At 37.8% G+C, this 17,144-nt stretch overlaps 1 protein-coding gene across 1 annotated transcript in view; it reads left to right on the top strand.

Moving 5' to 3' along the window:
• The window catches only part of LOC124800423 (zinc finger protein 711), a 204,041-nt gene extending 189,457 nt beyond the window's left edge, over window positions 1-14,584 (top strand). The window contains exon 3 of the mRNA XM_047262995.1: window positions 13,649-14,584. Within this exon, the coding sequence (XP_047118951.1) occupies window positions 13,649-14,399 (751 nt within the window). The 3' untranslated portion in view covers window positions 14,400-14,584. The remainder of the gene's footprint in view (window positions 1-13,648) is intronic.
• Window positions 14,585-17,144: the final 2,560 nt, after the last annotated feature.

Here is a 17,144-nt window from a genome sequence, read left to right as displayed (position 1 = left end):
GAATGAGTTTTATGCCTTTGCAGAGACATACTCAGTGAGCTGGACTTCTCAAATATATCACATAAGTATGCAGCCTTTCTTCTTCCATGTAAGAACAGACTTTTCACCTAAGTCCAAAAGTGTGCAGTAGTGCATTTGCTCTGGAAAGCTAAAGAATGCTACTATAAAGTAAGAGAGATGTATGTTCAGCCTCCTTATTATGACACATCTGTCTCAAAAATCTAGCTTTCTGAGGACAAGTTTTAATGAAGTTCATCACATTTATGGCAGTTTGAAGTACTTGATTTGAATCAACACGCAAATATTGTGGAACAAGTGTTTTTCTGTGTATAATGCAATGGGTCCACTTAATATCAGGAGCTGTGCCACAGATAAGTCCTTTTAGACCCTGTTGTAATTACTGAAAATAGTTTTATTTTTTACTCTTTTTATCTAAGTACATTAAATACTGGCCTTTAACACAGAGAGATAAGTATAGTAAGGAAAGTTCTGGTAGAATGTAAATAATATTCCCGGCTGCTGTGGCTGAGCAGTTCTAGGCACTTCAGTCTGGAACTGCGCTGCTGCTACGGTTGCAGTTTTGAATCCTGCCTCGGGCATGGATGTATGTGATGTCCTTAGGTTAGTCAGGTTTACAAAGTTCTAAGTCTAGGGGACTGATGACCTCAGATGTCAAGTCCCATAGTGCTTAGAGCCATTTGAAGCATTTTGTAAATAATTTAGGAGTAAAGGTGCATAGGGATGTTGGCACTGTTTGGTAAATTTCTTGTGTGTGTGTGTGTGTGTGTGTGTGTGTGTGTGTGTGTGTGTCTGCTGCATCATGCATAAAATGTTAATACTTTATTCTGTACTACTATTACACTCATACAGTCCAATCAACTCAATGAAATCTGGCACCTGGCAGCACTTTTTGACAGCTTTCAGTTGCAAAGTGCAAATGGCTGTGGGCAAAAAAATAAATAAGTAAATAAATAGCTGTAGAGCTAAGAAGAGATGTTGACTTACAGATGTTAACAAAAATGGGTTGCTGACACGTGAAGTAGCTGTGCCCAGACTACAGAAATTGTCTGGGATCATCTCACATTGAGTCAACTGCATACTTTCAAAGGTGTTTTCTCAAATTTTTTTTATCTTACACTGCAAACACAGCTCATTTTCTGTTTTTGTTTCTAATAGAAAATTGACAAAATGAATGTCTGGGTAATGCTGGGTTTGTCAGCTAGTATTTTATAAAAGCCTTGTAGTCCTAGAGTTAAACAAAATAATCTTTGGTTCAAGTACAATACTGTCAGTTTACCAGCTCAAGCTGGATGTAGCTGAGTACATCAATGGCCAAAAGAGATCTGTCCTATAAAGTAGTCAACATCAACCTAGATCCTCATGAAATCGTGGAACTTCTTTCAAAACTCTTTATGCAGATCTCCCGTTACTGAAGCATAATCTGGCATGTGTGCTTCACAAATGATTGCCATGAGTAGGTAATACCCCTTTTCTTAAAGTGAACTTGATTTTTTCAAAGGTTAAATATTAGTTCAAAACCAACCATCTTTTCTGTTAAAGTGCCGGTCTCATTGCATTGAGAAGTTTGAGTTCAAATAAATAACAAATAGGAACAGTTGCATATTTACAATTTTTTTGTGGGATGTGGAGGCTATGGCTTTCATTTTACAATAGCTCAAATTGAATATTAATTTTGATCCATACTAATTTCATGCCCAAAATTATAAAAATAAATTGTGTCATTGTTTTAAATTTGTTTAATTATAACACCAATGACATTATGAAAACAATTTATAGAGGTCATGCATTACATCATGAAACCAAGTTTATAAGATTATGAAGTTTAAGTAATTTTAATAGAACATAATACAGTCGCTAAGAGAATTTCTGCACCAATCCTGTTAATTGCCTATTCTTATAGTCTAGGCCTGTGTTAATTTACAGTGAACTGTATAAACCAGCTTTTGTCTGATATTTTAATACTTATAAGCAGATCAAATGATTAAACCATTTACAAGTAATTTGAAGTACAAAAGAAAGACAGCACTCTCTTATCACAGTTTGGACTTCAGTCCTTCATTCTCAATGAACTGTCATCATGATGAGCCCATTCAGACATTTTGCAGGAGATCTTCTGTGAAATTTGGAAGGTAGGAGACAAGATACTGGTGGAACTAAAGCTGTGAGGACAGTTTTGAGCCACACTTGAGTAGCTCAGTTGATAGAGAACTTGTCCGTAAAGACAGAGGTCTCGAGTTCAAGTCTTGATCTGGCACACAGTTTTAATCTGCCAGGAAGTTTCATTCAGTGTACACTCTGCTCCAGAGTGAAAGTGTCATTCCATTGAGACATTCCTCACTAGTTGTATTCTTTAGGTATGTCCTGATTCTCTTTAGGGTGGAGGAACTGCACTCATTCATGGACTTCATCATTGGTAGAGTTGCCAAGGGCTGAAGAAACTATTACACATTAGGACAGCTCTGAGGGTCACAGAGAGACAAAACTTCTATAGCATTTTGAGGCAACTGCGTCAGTTGACTCGCATATTGATGAGTTTCAGCTAAGACACTGTCATTGTTAAATTGGTGACTAATGGATCTGGAGCATAAAATGAATGGAGTTTCATAACTCTATCGGTAATACCTATGTCTTCAGTTTTTGTGGTAGAAAACAATTAAAGCTGTTAAGAAGTTCAAGAACTGACCGTGCAGTGAACTAATAGAGGCATCTAGAAAAGGTGTGAACACAGGCATGTTGTAGTGATCCTCAACATCATTACCAGTATCCTTTTTTGTGTGATGTGCTTGTTTGGAAGAAATGCTTGGTTGATTGATTTCAACTCCATTGGCCGAATCTAATTCGTTGGCTCCTAAGAAAAGCTGGCTGAATTTTTCATCAGCATTTTCTCTCATTGCCATAAGTTCCCTTCTGAGATCCTCGAAATGTTGATAAACTCTGCAGAATCTATATTTTGGTACTGAAGTTGATGACAGATGGGCTTATACAGTGAAAACAGTTCCAAAAGTAAAACCAAGCAGACGACAAAATCTCTCTTGGTGATGGCTGCTAACAAAATCGTGGCATTGTGGGATATTATCTTGTCGTCAAATTCTTGGATCTTCCCTGGAGCCTAAAGACACAACCATATACAGGGTGATTCAAAAAGAATACCACAACTTTAAACATGTGTATTTAATGAAAGAAACATAATATAACCTTCTGTTATACATCATTACAAAGAGTATTTAAAAAGGTTTTTTTTTTCACTCAAAAACAAGTTCAGAGATGTTCAATATGGCCCCCTCCAGACACACGAGCAATATCAACTCGATACTCCAACTCGTTCCACACTCTCTGTAGCATATCAGGCGTAACAGTTTGGATAGCTGCTGTTATTTCTCGTTTCAAATCATCAATGGTGGCTGGGAGAGGTGGCCGAAACACCATATCGTTAACGTACCCCCATAAAAAAAAATCGCAGGGGGTAAGATCAGGGCTTCTTGGAGGCCAGTCATGAAGTGCTCTGTCACGGGCTGCCTGGTGGCCGATCCATCACCTCGGGTAGTTGACGTTCAGGTAGTTACGGACAGATAAGTGCCAATGTGGTGGCGCTCCATCCTGCTGAAATATGAATTGTTGTACTTCTTGTTCGAGCTGAGGGAACAGCCAATTCTCTAACATCTCCAGATACTGTAGTCCAGTTACAGTAGCACCTTCGAAGAAAAAGGGACCAAAAACTTTATTGGCTGAAATGGCAAACAAATGTACAATTAAATGAAACTTTATAGCTCCCTTAATTCGCCGACAGATAGTGCTTAGCTCTGCCTTTTGTCGTTGCAGAGTTTTAAATTTATAAAGTTGTGGTATTCTTTTTGAATCACCCTGTATTTCTTTGAAGTCATGTGTGCTGCAAATATGCTCAATCCATCTATTGAGTGTGACTCAAACAGTGGTTAATGATTCAAGGGCATCATTTAATATTTGCCAGCACTTTCGTGACCCAAAGAAATTACGTACCATTTCCAGTGTTCCTAGTGAATTCCTGGTAAATGGAATATTGCACGAGTCAGTGACTACCAAATTGAAATATGAGTTGCACAATGAGAATATACATCTATGTGTTGTATGAATGCATGAGACCTATGAGCTTTTCTCTACAGGGGTGCAGCAACGTCATAGCCCTGTCCTTAGAAAAATGACACATCAAGACCAAATTTGACCAGCTCCAGCTAATCCTTTGCCAATCACATCAAACATTGTAACAAATTGCAGAAAATCTTCACGGGTCTTGAGATCTGGGAAAATATAATGGACATGGAGATACACAGAGAGTTGCTCTATTCCAGTAGTGTCAGCAGTTTCATCTGCAAGAACCATCATGCGTTTGGCTTCATTAATGCGCTGAACACTCTTTTCCCAGGGGCTGATTATTGATGAAAGTGATGATCTACTTTTGGATTAGGGCAGTAATATGCTTGTTGCATTTACCGTTTTTATCCAAACTTGCTCACTGGTTTTTGTTACCTCAAGCGATATTTTAGAATTTCATGAAAGTTACCCATGTTTTTGTCATCTTGTTTTTTACCTTAAATAGCCATGAAGTACCCTTATCCCCTTAATGCAATCTCGTGATGTCCGCAAAGAATCACTGCCTCAATAATACGGACTATGCGTTTTCTACCTGCTCCACCAAGTCTTGGTCCAGCGAATGTTTTATATCCTTTGTCTTGTTCATCATGTGAACAAAGTTGTCACCAAGGATTACAGCAGCCTTGTGATAAGTGTTGCTGCCACAAATGTTGAAATATTCAAGAGCATGCTTTCACTTTGAAGAGTTGGAGGTTATAAGAGCTCCAACATTTTGATCACTACCTCTACAGAGATTTGTCGTAGTAAAAAACACACAATACTTATAGAAGGCACCGTCCTATTTGGGAGAGTATACTAATAAAAATATTTCTCCATCCAGCTTAGGTTGAACCTGCAATATTGACCACTTTGCAGAGTGAGAGGAAATTTGTAAGTTGCTTCGGGCATAAAAAAGTTTTTGGAAATGTAGTTTCATGTGGTTCTCAACTTTTTAGTTATTTGATAGGAATCAATCATGTATGTCATACTTAAAGCCTGGTGTTGGATCGTCAGAGCTTGATGTCTCAGTGAATGGTAAAGAAATAAAAACATATTCTCATATTTATACAAATGTGATAGAGGATGAAAAGAGGGAAGAGACAGTCAAAAAAGGAGAGGTTGAGAGAGAGAGAGAGAGAGAGAGAGAGAGAGAGAGAGAACCATGGTCTTGAACCTAGTCACAAAAGATAAAGTGAGAAAAACTGTACAGGAATTAAAAGCAAAGAATCAGATTGTAATGATGAAACATCCAATTACTTAGTAAAGCTAACAAATGGAGAAACAATTGCACATCTCTGGACAGAGCAAACAGCTCTTTCAGAGATGGGATTTTTCCAGATAAATTGAAGGCATAGAGGGCTGTGCCAGTCTATAAGAAATTAGATAAGGATGACACCAGTGACTATGGAACAGTTTCACTGATATCAGGTTCCTAAAAAGTCCTGGTTGTGCTAATGTATAATAGATTAGTTGTTTATCCTGATAAACACAACATCCTTATTCCATGAGAGCATGGTTTCAGAAAGGGTAAATGTACAATATCAGCAGTTGCCCATCTTACAGCTGTTCAGTGAGTGGTCTCCTTTACTCCTAAATTATTTACATTCTACCAGAATATACTACACAGTCATAAGATGGAAAAGGGATGTATCTGCAATATTTTTATATCTCTCCAATGCATTTATCACCTTTGCACCGAAAAACTTATGTGTACAGCCTACAGTTGTACCTATGCAGTAAGGAACAGTATGTATAAATAAGAACTCATGCCAATCACAGACAAAATCTGTCAAATATGAAGTGCTGTAGCGTTTGGTAATGGAGTTGCTGCTTTTTAATCTGTTTGTAAGTGATGTAGGTATTGAGGAGGAAAAGAAAAGATTAAATGCAGGCGACATGACAATACTGAACAGTACCAAAATGTGGAACAGCTAGAGAGAACATCATTATAGTCTGTTGTTGTTGTTGTTGTGGTCTTCAGTCCTGAGACTGGTTTGATGCAGCTCTCCATGCTACTCTATCATGTGCAAGCTTTTTCATCTCCCAGTACCTACTGCAACCTACATCCTTCTGAATCTGCTTAGTGTATTCATCTCTTGGTCTCCCCCTACGATTTTTACCCTCCACGCTGCCCTCCAATACTAAATTGGTGATCCCTTGATGCCTCAGAACATGTCCTACCAACCGATCCCTTCTTCTGGTCAAGTTGTGCCACAAACTTCTCTTCTCCCCAGTCCTATTCAATACTTCCTCATTAGTTATGTGATCTACCCATCTAATCTTCAGCATTCTTCTGTAGCACCACATTTCGAAAGCTTCTATTCTCTTCTTGTCCAAACTATTTATCATCCATGTTTCACTTCCATACATGGCTACACTCCATACGAATACTTTCAGAAATGACTTCCTCACACTTAAATCTATACTCGATGTTAACAAATTTCTCTTCTTCAGAAACGCTTTCCTTGCCATTGCCAGCCTACATTTTATATCCTCTCTACTTCGACCATCATCAGTTATTTTGCTCCCCAAATAGCAAAACTCCTTTACTACTTTAAGTGCCTCATTTCCTAATCTAATTCCCTCAGCATCACCCGACTTAATTAGACTACATTCCATTATCCTTGTTTTGCTTTTGTTGATGTTCATCTTATATCCTCCTTTCAAGACACTGTCCATTCCATTCAACTGCTCTTCCAAGTCCTTTGCTGTCTCTGACAGAATTACAATGTCATCGGCGAACCTCAAAGTTTTTATTTCTTCTCCATGAATTTTAATACCTACTCCGAATTTTTCTTTTGTTTCCTTTACTGCTTGCTCAATATACAGATTGAACAACATCGGGGAGAGGCTACAACCCTGTCTTACTCCCTTCCCAACCACTGCTTCCCTTTCATGTCCCTCGACTCTTATAACTGCCATCTGGTTTCTGTACAAATTGTAAATAGCCTTTCGCTCCCTGTATTTTACCCCTGCCACCTTTAGAATTTGAAAGAGAGTATTCCAGTCAACATTGTCAAAAGCTTTCTCTAAGTCTACAAATGCTAGAAACGTAGGTTTGCCTTTCCTTAATCTTTCTTCTAAGATAAGTCGTAAGGTCAGTATTGCTTCATTTGTTCCAGTGTTTCTACGGAATCCAAACTGATCTTCCCCGAGGTTGGCTTCTACTAGTTTTTCCATTCGTCTGTAAAGAATTCGTGTTAGTATTTTGCAGCTGTGACTTATTAAGCTGATAGTTCGGTAATTTTCACATCTGTCAACACCTGCTTTCTTTGGGATTGGAATTATTATATTCTTCTTGAAGTCTGAGGGTATTTCGCCTGTTTCATGCATCTTGCTCACCAGATGGTAGAGTTTTGTCAGGACTGGCTCTCCCACGGCCGTCAGTAGTTCCAATGGAATATTGTCTACTCCGGGGGCCTTGTTTCGACTCAGGTCTTTCAGTGCTCTGTCATACTCTTCACGCAGTATCGTATCTCCCATTTCACCTTCATCTACATCTTCTTCCATTTCCATAATATTGTCCTCAAGTACATCGCCCTTGTATAGACCCTCTATATACTCCTTCCACCTTTCTGCTTTCCCTTCTTTGCTTAGAACTGGGTTTCCATCTGAGCTCTTGATATTCATACAAGTCGTTCTCTTATCTCCAAAGCTCTCTTTAATTTTCCTGTAGGCGGTATCTATCTTACCCCTAGTGAGATAGGCCTCTACATCCTTACATTTGTCCTCTAGCCATCCCTGCTTAGCCATTTTGCACTTCCTGTCGATCTCATTTTTGAGACGTTTGTATTCCTTTTTGCCTGTTTCTCTTACTGCATTTTTATATTTCCTCCTTTCATCAATTAAATTCAATATTTCTTCTGTTACCCAAGGATTTCTAGTAGCCCTCGTTTTTTTACCTACTTGATCCTCTGCTGCCTTCACTACTTCATCCCTCAAAGCTACCCATTCTTCTTCTACTGTATTTATTTCCCCCATTCCTGTCAATTGCTCCCTTATGATCTCCCTGAATCTCTGTACAACCTCTGGTTCTTTTAGTTTATCCAGGTCCCATCTCCTTAAATTCCCACCTTTTTGCAGTTTCTTCAGTTTTAATCTACAGGTCATAACCAATAGATTGTGGTCAGAGTCCACATCTGCCCCTGGAAATGTCTTACAATTTAAAACCTGGTTCCTAAATCTCTGTCTTACCATTATATAATCTATCTGATACCTTTTAGTATCTCCAGGGTTCTTCCATGTATACAACCTTCTTTCATGATTCTTAAACCAAGTGTTAGTTATGATTATGTTGTGCTCTGTGCAAAATTCTACCAGGCGGCTTCCTCTTTCATTTCTGTCCCCCAATCCATATTCACCTACTATGTTTCCTTCTCTCCCTTTTCCTACACTCGAATTCCAGTCACCCATGACTATTAAATTTTCGTCTCCCTTCACAATCTGAATAATTTCTTTTATTTCATCACACATTTCTTCAATTTCTTCGTCATCTGCAGAGCTAGTTGGCATATAAACTTGTACTACTGTCGTAGGTGTGGGCTTCGTATCTATCTTGGCCACAATAATGCGTTCACTATGCTGTTTGTAGTAGCTTACCCGCATTCCTATTTTCCTATTCATTATTAAACCTACTCCTGCATTACCCCTGTTTGATTTTGTGTTTATAACCCTGTAGTCACCTGACCAGAAGTCTTGTTCCTCCTGCCACCGAACTTCACTAATTCCCACTATATCTAACTTCAACCTATCCATTTCCCTTTTTAAATTTTCTAACCTACCTGCCCGATTAAGGGATCTGACATTCCACGCTCCGATCCGTAGAATGCCAGTTTTCTTTCTCCTGATAACGACATCCTCTTGAGTAGTCCCCGCCCGGAGATCCGAATGGGGGACTATTTTACCTCCGGAATATTTTACCCAAGAGGACGCCATCATCATGTAATCATACAGTAAAGCTGCATGCCCTCGGGAAAAATTACGGCTGTAGTTTCCCCTTGCTTTCAGCCGTTCGCAGTACCACCACAGCAAGGCCGTTTTGGTTATTGTTACAAGGCCAGATCAGTCAATCATCCAGACTGTTGCCCTTGCAACTACTGAAAAGGCTGCTGCCCCTCTTCAGGAACCACACGTTTGTCTGGCCTCTCAACAGATACCCCTCCGTTGTGGTTGCACCTACGGTACGGCTATCTGTATCGCTGAGGCACGCAAGCCTCCCCACCAACGGCAAGGTCCATGGTTCATGGGGGGGCATTATAGTCTAGTGGAAAATAAATTGGTCATAAACCTGATAAAGACTATGTATTCACTGTTCAGAAACAAAGAGAAATCTTAGCATATGAATTTAAAGGTGGATGATGCAAAGCTGGAAGTAGTAGAGCCCACTAGATTCTTAGGTACTACTGTAGCTAATGGTCTGAAATGGAAACAGTGTATTAATTCTGTGTGAAAGAAACTAAACTCAATTGTAATCATAATAAAGCAGCTATAGGAGGACTTTTGAAATACGTAAAAACTGCCTCAAAAATCTAGGTATATTAACCTTTGCACCTACTTTCAAAATGACACTAAGTTTTCAACAAACTCAAATGCTATGTGGTGCAAAAGGAATTTTACACTGTTAATTTAATTTTATGGATATTGTTCTTTATAATCAGTTATAGCTCCTTAGGACATACGTGGTAATGAATAAAGTGCCCTACATTACATGTAATCCCATAGGATCAAACAAAATGCATTTCAATTTAAGCTTCCACACCCCTCTTCATTCTTACCCAGAATTACCGTATTTACTCGAATCTAAGCCGCACCTGAAAAATGAGACTCGAAATCAAGGAAAAAAAAATTTCCCTAATCTAAGCCGCACCTGAAATTTGAGACTCGAAATTCAGGTGCGGCTTAGTTTAGGGAAAATTTTTTTATACGGGTACCCTTCCTTCTTCACGTGTTTCGTCTCGTTTGAATTCATTGCTTGGTTTTCTTTGATCTGATAAGTGCCATTCTCTTAGTTATAGGTGTTTACGTCACTAAGCTGAAAACGCCTTATTGTCTGTGTCATCCATTGTTTGTCGCATTCTTATGATGAATGTTTATGACCTGTCGCCGATCGCGGCATGGCTTGCTTTAGTGCGCGCTGCCGCTGCTTACAATTTTTTTAAAAAAAGAGAGAGGAATCATCTCATTAGCAAAACAATGGCAAGAGAGTGCTGTTTGTTGTTACTTACACTGCTACTTTCTTTGATAATGATCAACAAGAACCAAATAATAGACTGCGTGTGATAGATGATGTTCGGAATGGGAGTTTAGCGCAGGCGTCTCTTTAGTACATTACATTCTGTACAGAAATTAGAGTCATCTTAGATTTAAAAATCTAGTCAATTGCCGTGCTTCATTTCTGACTATATCACTATTAGGCATAAGAATAATACGAATATAAACATGACGTGATATGTATATTCTTCCGCGTTTGCTGTTGTCTCACTCTAGTTCGTAGTTTATGAGGCAGACAGGATTTAAATGAGATAGCAGCAAACACGAAACAATACATGGTAAAATGTTTATATTCATATTATTATTACGGTGAAGAGAATACTGCATGTGATTCACAATTCATAAAAGTTCCTATTAGCAACCATCTCTTCTCACAAGTAGGAAAAAATTCAGAAAGTAGAGTTGGCCATATTGACAAAACATCCCAAACAGTCTTGCCATTGGATTTTCGTAGTACATTGAAATGCTGCTACATTCGAAGATGAACAATACGGAATTTGTATTTACTTCGTTGGATAATGTATGAAAATGCAGTGGTCGAAACACGGGGTGAGAAAAAAAAGCTCGTCTGCAAAGCATACCTGTGTAGCGCTACATATATTCGACGGCAGAAGTTCGTTGTGGAGGCACCTACCAACATTTTTTAGAACTTCCGCTTGCTTTGCACTCGATTCTAAGCCGCAGGCGGGTTTTTGGATTACAAAAACCGGAAAAAAGTGCGGCTTAGATTCGAGTAAATACGGTACTTCTATGTTGAAAAGGTACCACCTACATATGCTGCTAGGGACTTTGAAATGAGTACAGTCTTTGCCTTCCATTCATGAGTGAAGTCATATGACATGAATGGCTGGGAGACACTGAAGCACAGGCTCAGCTCCAAATTGGAAATGTCTTCCCTACCCTTCATGCCTGCAGGCACGTTTCCTTCATGAAGCAAGAGAATTATGTGCATAAGAATATCTGTTAAGTGTAGGTGACTAGCAGGTGTGTGCATAGAGTACTGTCATATTCATGTTGGAGATGGTTAGAGAAGGGATTGGGTGAAACCCAGGGCTGGCATCCTCTGCTTTCGAAAAGCACTAAGGGGGCCACTGAGCTTAATGTTCCCATCCAGTGTACGGATCACCATTAACTGGGTCACATGCCCCCACTTCATGAGATGCTGCAGAGAGGTTTAGTATTTAAACCAGGACATTGGCACAAAGTCCGGTGACCAGGAACTTTACGCCACCTCCTGTCCTCGTCCTGCCAGCCAAATACTGGCAGTGAAAATGTTTTCCCCCATGAGAATTCGAACCAACTTAGCATCGGGTCGAGCACCACCGTACAGACATGTTAGTGACCTTGGCCGTGGAGGCAGGCGTTCATGTGTCGTCTTGTGGAATCTTTTCCAGCCATTCAGAATCCTATGTCCATAACATCATTCACATTCATTGGTATATCTATGATTTGGACACAAGCTGAGTACATCCTTTCTTTCTTCCTCCATAACCTTAATAACTTCTCTCACAGTCATGTACCCTCATCCTCCTCTGCTCAGCAAGTGACCTTCCTGGATGTTGACCTTTATGACACTAACAGTTTCTTGAGAACCCCATACACATCAAATATAGCAAATTACATCATTATTATCTCTTCTATCCATATTACACTCTCCCATACTGTCTCACCTCCATGGACGCCTTGTTTGCAGTGACAAGCTATAGTGCCCATTTTAAGTTCACTTGCTTTACATTACATGTAAAAACTGAATCTGAAGATGAAAAGTTAAAGATAACTTCTTTTGTCTATTTTCTTCGGTCAAATTTTGAATGGAAAATAAGGAAAACTTTCTTGATGTTGAAGTATGGGTTTGTCATGTGTATATTGTGTTACCAATAACTGTCAGCAGTTGTGGTAGGCTATAATTTAAAATAAATCAGTAGTTGTCATATCCACTTCTATTTATCATTGGCAGACACTGTTGCTACCCATTCCAACAATTACTGTCATCATCACATGAGCTCCTCTACACTCGAGTTATTTCAGGGTCAGCCCAAGGACACTCATGCATGAAACACAAAGTAGATAAACAGTTACAAGAGTGATTTGTTGAGTTCTGTAGTTTCATGTATCTCCATAGATGAGTTTCAGTATTAAGGGGCAGAATTCAGATATGTCTGTAAAACTATACTTCGATAGTTCCATATCTAATCACTGTTAGTTACATTTTCTGTGGTTGTTAAACCACTTCAAGAAATTTTCAGCTTTCCAAGTTTTTTTGTAAGGTTTCTTTAGATCTCATTTGGTCAGTTACAGTGTTCTTCATCATCATTTCATCAAAATTGACTCGCAATTCGCCGAAGTGGTGTCAACTAAAAAGGACTTGCAATACGGCGGCCGAACTTCCCTGTATGGGGCCTCCCGGCCAAAAATGCCATACGATCATTTCATTTCTGATGATGATGATGATGAAATGAAGTGTACAGTAAAATATTCTCTTAAGAGTAAGGAATTTATCGTAGTCCTTAATATTATGCTAATCATTTAATCCAGTATTTTATCACAAAACCAAGTGTTAACACACAATCATATAAAATATCAATAAATGAGTATAAGTTGGTACTTGCCACAAAAGTAAAAAATCTCTTGCTTCTTCAATCCCACACATGAAGACATAATTAATTCTCAAGTTTCAAATACTGATGCCTTCATTTTTGAAGTTAAAAGATAGAAATATAGATTTAAATAAAGGAGACATCAAATATTAACAACATTGTGACATCACAGAACTAAGTTATGCAGGAGATGCACAAAACTTGGTACAGAAACTGAAAGTGTCATACACATTTCCAAATATCAGTAGATATTGGAGACATAGGAACCTGTGTAGCACAAAATCGAAATTTATTGGAAGTTATTCACATTAATTGCTGCTCTGTTACTAAGCATGTAACTTACGACACAGTCCTCCAGAGTCATTTTTGTAATTGTGATATTATAATGATAGGTAGTTCATAATTTATTACATTCTATTAGTTACATGTTTTGAAATGTTTTAGGCTTATGTTGAACTCAGTGTCATCCTCAGTTATGTATAGACTATTGTGTCTATTCTACACTGACACATGCCATAATATTAAGGTAAAGAATAGACACAATAGTCTATACATAACTGAGGATGACACTGAGTTCAACATAAGCCTAAATCATTTCAAAACATATATATATATATATATATATATGTTTATGTTTTTTTTTTTTTTTGCAGACATCATCTGAATTTGAAGAAAAAAGTGAAAGATTTTATTTGCCAGTGTGGTGAAGTATTCCATACAAAAAAGAAACTGGAGTGGCACAAAGAGACACATGATGCAAAACCAAAATCCTGTGGATTCTGCAGTGTGAGGTTTGTACATGCAGTCAGTCTAACAAGACACATACGCAAAGCTCATGATAGTCGTTATGTACCTCAGAAGGAACGTGAAGGAGAAAATGTTGAGTGCCCTGTCTGTTCTGCTGTCTGTCTTAAAAATTCACTTTCGGCTCATATGCGTTTACATTCTGGAGAGCGACCACACCAGTGTCCCCTTTGTTCAAAGAGTTTCACCACAAAATGGAATTTGCGGCTTCATCGCTGGACCCATACAGCACGTTCTGCGAAGCCATATAAATGTGAAATCTGTAGAGCAGCATTTCACAGGGAATCGTGCTATTCAGCTCATGTACGATCTCATCGTGGTACAAGGCCATATACTTGCAATTACTGCGGCCGTTGCTTTGTGTATAAATACAATTGTGTACGCCATGTACGTGAACATGAATTAGGAAAAAATTATGTGTGTGGTGTGTGTGGAAAACTATTTCATAGAGGCTATTACCTGAAGGAACACATGACTGTGCACACAGGTATACGGCCCTACACATGCCACATTTGTGGCAAAGCATCTCCAACTAAATCTAATCACAATAAGCATCTGAAAATTCATCATGCACGAGAACCTGTAAATACTGAGGGTTGAAGTATGAAGTGTTTAATGTTACTTCTTAAGTAGTGTTTACTGACATCATTAGCATGTTTTGTACATCCTTCAAAATATGCAAAATTTCCAGGAAGTAATGCAACACAGTTTTTCTCCCTTTAGCCCACAACAATCCTGAAAAGTGATAAGTTATTTACAATGGGAAGATTTCATCAGTGACCTGAAGACTTTGCCCCAGGTACACTGCCAGAATAGTTTTGTATTACGAAGTCTGCAAGTAGTATCCATCACAAACAGCGCAGCAGCTGTAAAGTTGTACCACAACTGTAACAACAGGCATTTTACATCAATATAGTCACTTCTTATGAAATCTGAAAAATCACAAATGATATTACCAATAACTTAAATTTCAATAAAATGTAACACAAATGTTGTGTTACTGTGACAAAACATGTATCTCACAGGTATGGAATTCAAGAAACTCTGTAGCCCACAGTGGGCTGAAAATTTTACCAAAGACTACATAATTTTCAATTATGTTTTAGGTATTTGCCAATGAAAAAGTTGCATTACTTTTTGGGTCAACCTTGTGTACATACCTACATATTTTTCCATGTCTCACATGTATTACGTGGTGAACAGACCATGAAATATTTTTTGCAGTGCACTTCTGAGTCTCTGTTCAAATATAGGGACAACAAAAATCCAGCTAGGTGGCTAGAAGTGATGTTAATTTTTAGATTATTAAATTCCCTGCTGTTGCATATGTACTTGGCTTGGGTACTCCCAACCTCTCCAACATAGCAACATGATTTTGTGTCTGGCGGCAGGCCACAAAATAAGAATTGATTTGAAAGCATTGCCATTAATGAAATATCCGAATTTTTAAACTCATAAATCTACTTTTTAAAACAACTGGCGTCTTCACAAATTTTGCACAGACTTTGTTGTTTAACTAGACTTTCTTAAACGGGATCCTTTTAGAATCACCTGAATTGATAGAAAACCGTTGTGAAGCTGGGAATATTTGATATTTACTTTCCAAAATTTTGCAACTTTATTTTATGAAGAAAACAATATAAGTACAAATTATTTTCATTTTAAGCCAATATTTGAGTAGTGTTGTGCATACATGTACTGTGGTTGTTCTCACTGTGTGACTGTTAGCTATTATTTTTCTGAGATGCTAGATAAAAACACGACTCCAAATATATGTACTTGATTGTTGGTTTTAATCTCAAACTTTTATATGCTTTATTCACAAAACCTGAACTGGCTTTATGCATCGCCTGTGGGAAATTACCAGTGAGCGTATACTTCTGAAATTATCTGGGTTGTTAAAAAAGTCTTCCTTCAAGCTCAAAATCTCCCTAAAGTTCTTAAGCTATTTTGGTGATCACAAGAAATACATTAAATAGCAACAGTGTAAGTTAATCATCATCCACTGGTTTTTGTGTAAAAAGTGTCAGAAAAAAATATATCCTTAATTATCATTTATATTACTATTGTTTTGAGGTTTCATTGCTCAGCTGGTACATCTAGAAATCATTTTTAATGTTCTATGATCCACCTGTACGTGTCCATCTGAATGTGTATAGAACACAGTTTTTTTCCAAAACTTGTAACATCAATAATTGGTTGGTTTTTGGTGAAATGGTAAGGTCCATTCTTTCTATGGGGTCTTCATAGTTGAGGTGGTTTCAGAAATATTCTGTCAATATTTCTTTCTACATAATTTGTTTTTCATACTTTTTGTGTCAAAACCACCAATACTAACGTTACTTTCAATTCAGTTGTTGTATTCAAAACTTTCCATACTCTTCTAACAGTTTCATTGTCTTAAAAAGCAAAGACTAAACACAAGATCAGTTTATGTATAATTCACTCATGTCGTCAAAAGATGACATTAGATTTTAGAAAATTTTCTTCTTCTTAGCGTTTCTAATCTCTCGGAGGCACACGTACACATGATAATTTGTTGCGAGCTGTGTGTCTAAATGCATCAAAAACTTTGACAAAAACAGAAGACAATCAATTTGACCCGTCAGTTTGAAATTTTTGTGCTTCCTGTCCTACCGAAGGAAGTCAGAGAAGACAGAACGGCAAGAAACCTCCACCTTTAGAAAATCTGCTCTGGGACCAGCTGTAATGTTGAACAAAGATACTTTAGTTATTTTCCTTTAGAATGAGTAGAGTTTTAAAAATCCTATTGACAGTGGTACAAACTTTACTGCAATCTGTTTTTTCTTGTGTAGCATGCCCTCACATATACCTGTCCTCAATCTGTTGATTAATAATAATAACAATAATAGTAAGCGTGAGAAATTTTGAAAAAGCAAAGATAGCAGTCTAGGGTGTATGAATAACATCATAATATCCAGAAGGATCAAACACTCAGACATTACCTGATGTTAGTACTGCAGGTGTTTTGGCCGAGATTCAGTCATGTTCTCCTTATTTGTTAATGTAATGATTTAAAAAAGTTTGTATGAAAATAATAGTTCTATGCTTAAAATTATCCTTATACAGAAAAAAGGTCTTAATGAAATTAGTTACTTGTCATTAAAGACCAAAAGAAAATGTTTTTACATTACTGAAGCATTCTAGTGACCTTTTCAAATTGTAAAATGATCTTAAAACTCGGTAAAGATGTTATCGGTCTGAAGACTAGTTTGAACACCACATTGTGTACTTGGTATGGTCCTGTGACCTTTCAATTGACTTATTCAGTTATACTTTTTCATGAAATCTGGATTACAGTGCATTTCAGCATTTTTCACATAA

Source organism: Schistocerca piceifrons, chromosome 1 (genome assembly GCF_021461385.2).
Source record: "Schistocerca piceifrons isolate TAMUIC-IGC-003096 chromosome 1, iqSchPice1.1, whole genome shotgun sequence".
Taxonomy (NCBI): domain Eukaryota; kingdom Metazoa; phylum Arthropoda; class Insecta; order Orthoptera; family Acrididae; genus Schistocerca; species Schistocerca piceifrons.
The sequence above is the reverse complement of the archived record's forward strand: the minus strand, read 5'-3'. Positions and strand labels throughout refer to the sequence as shown.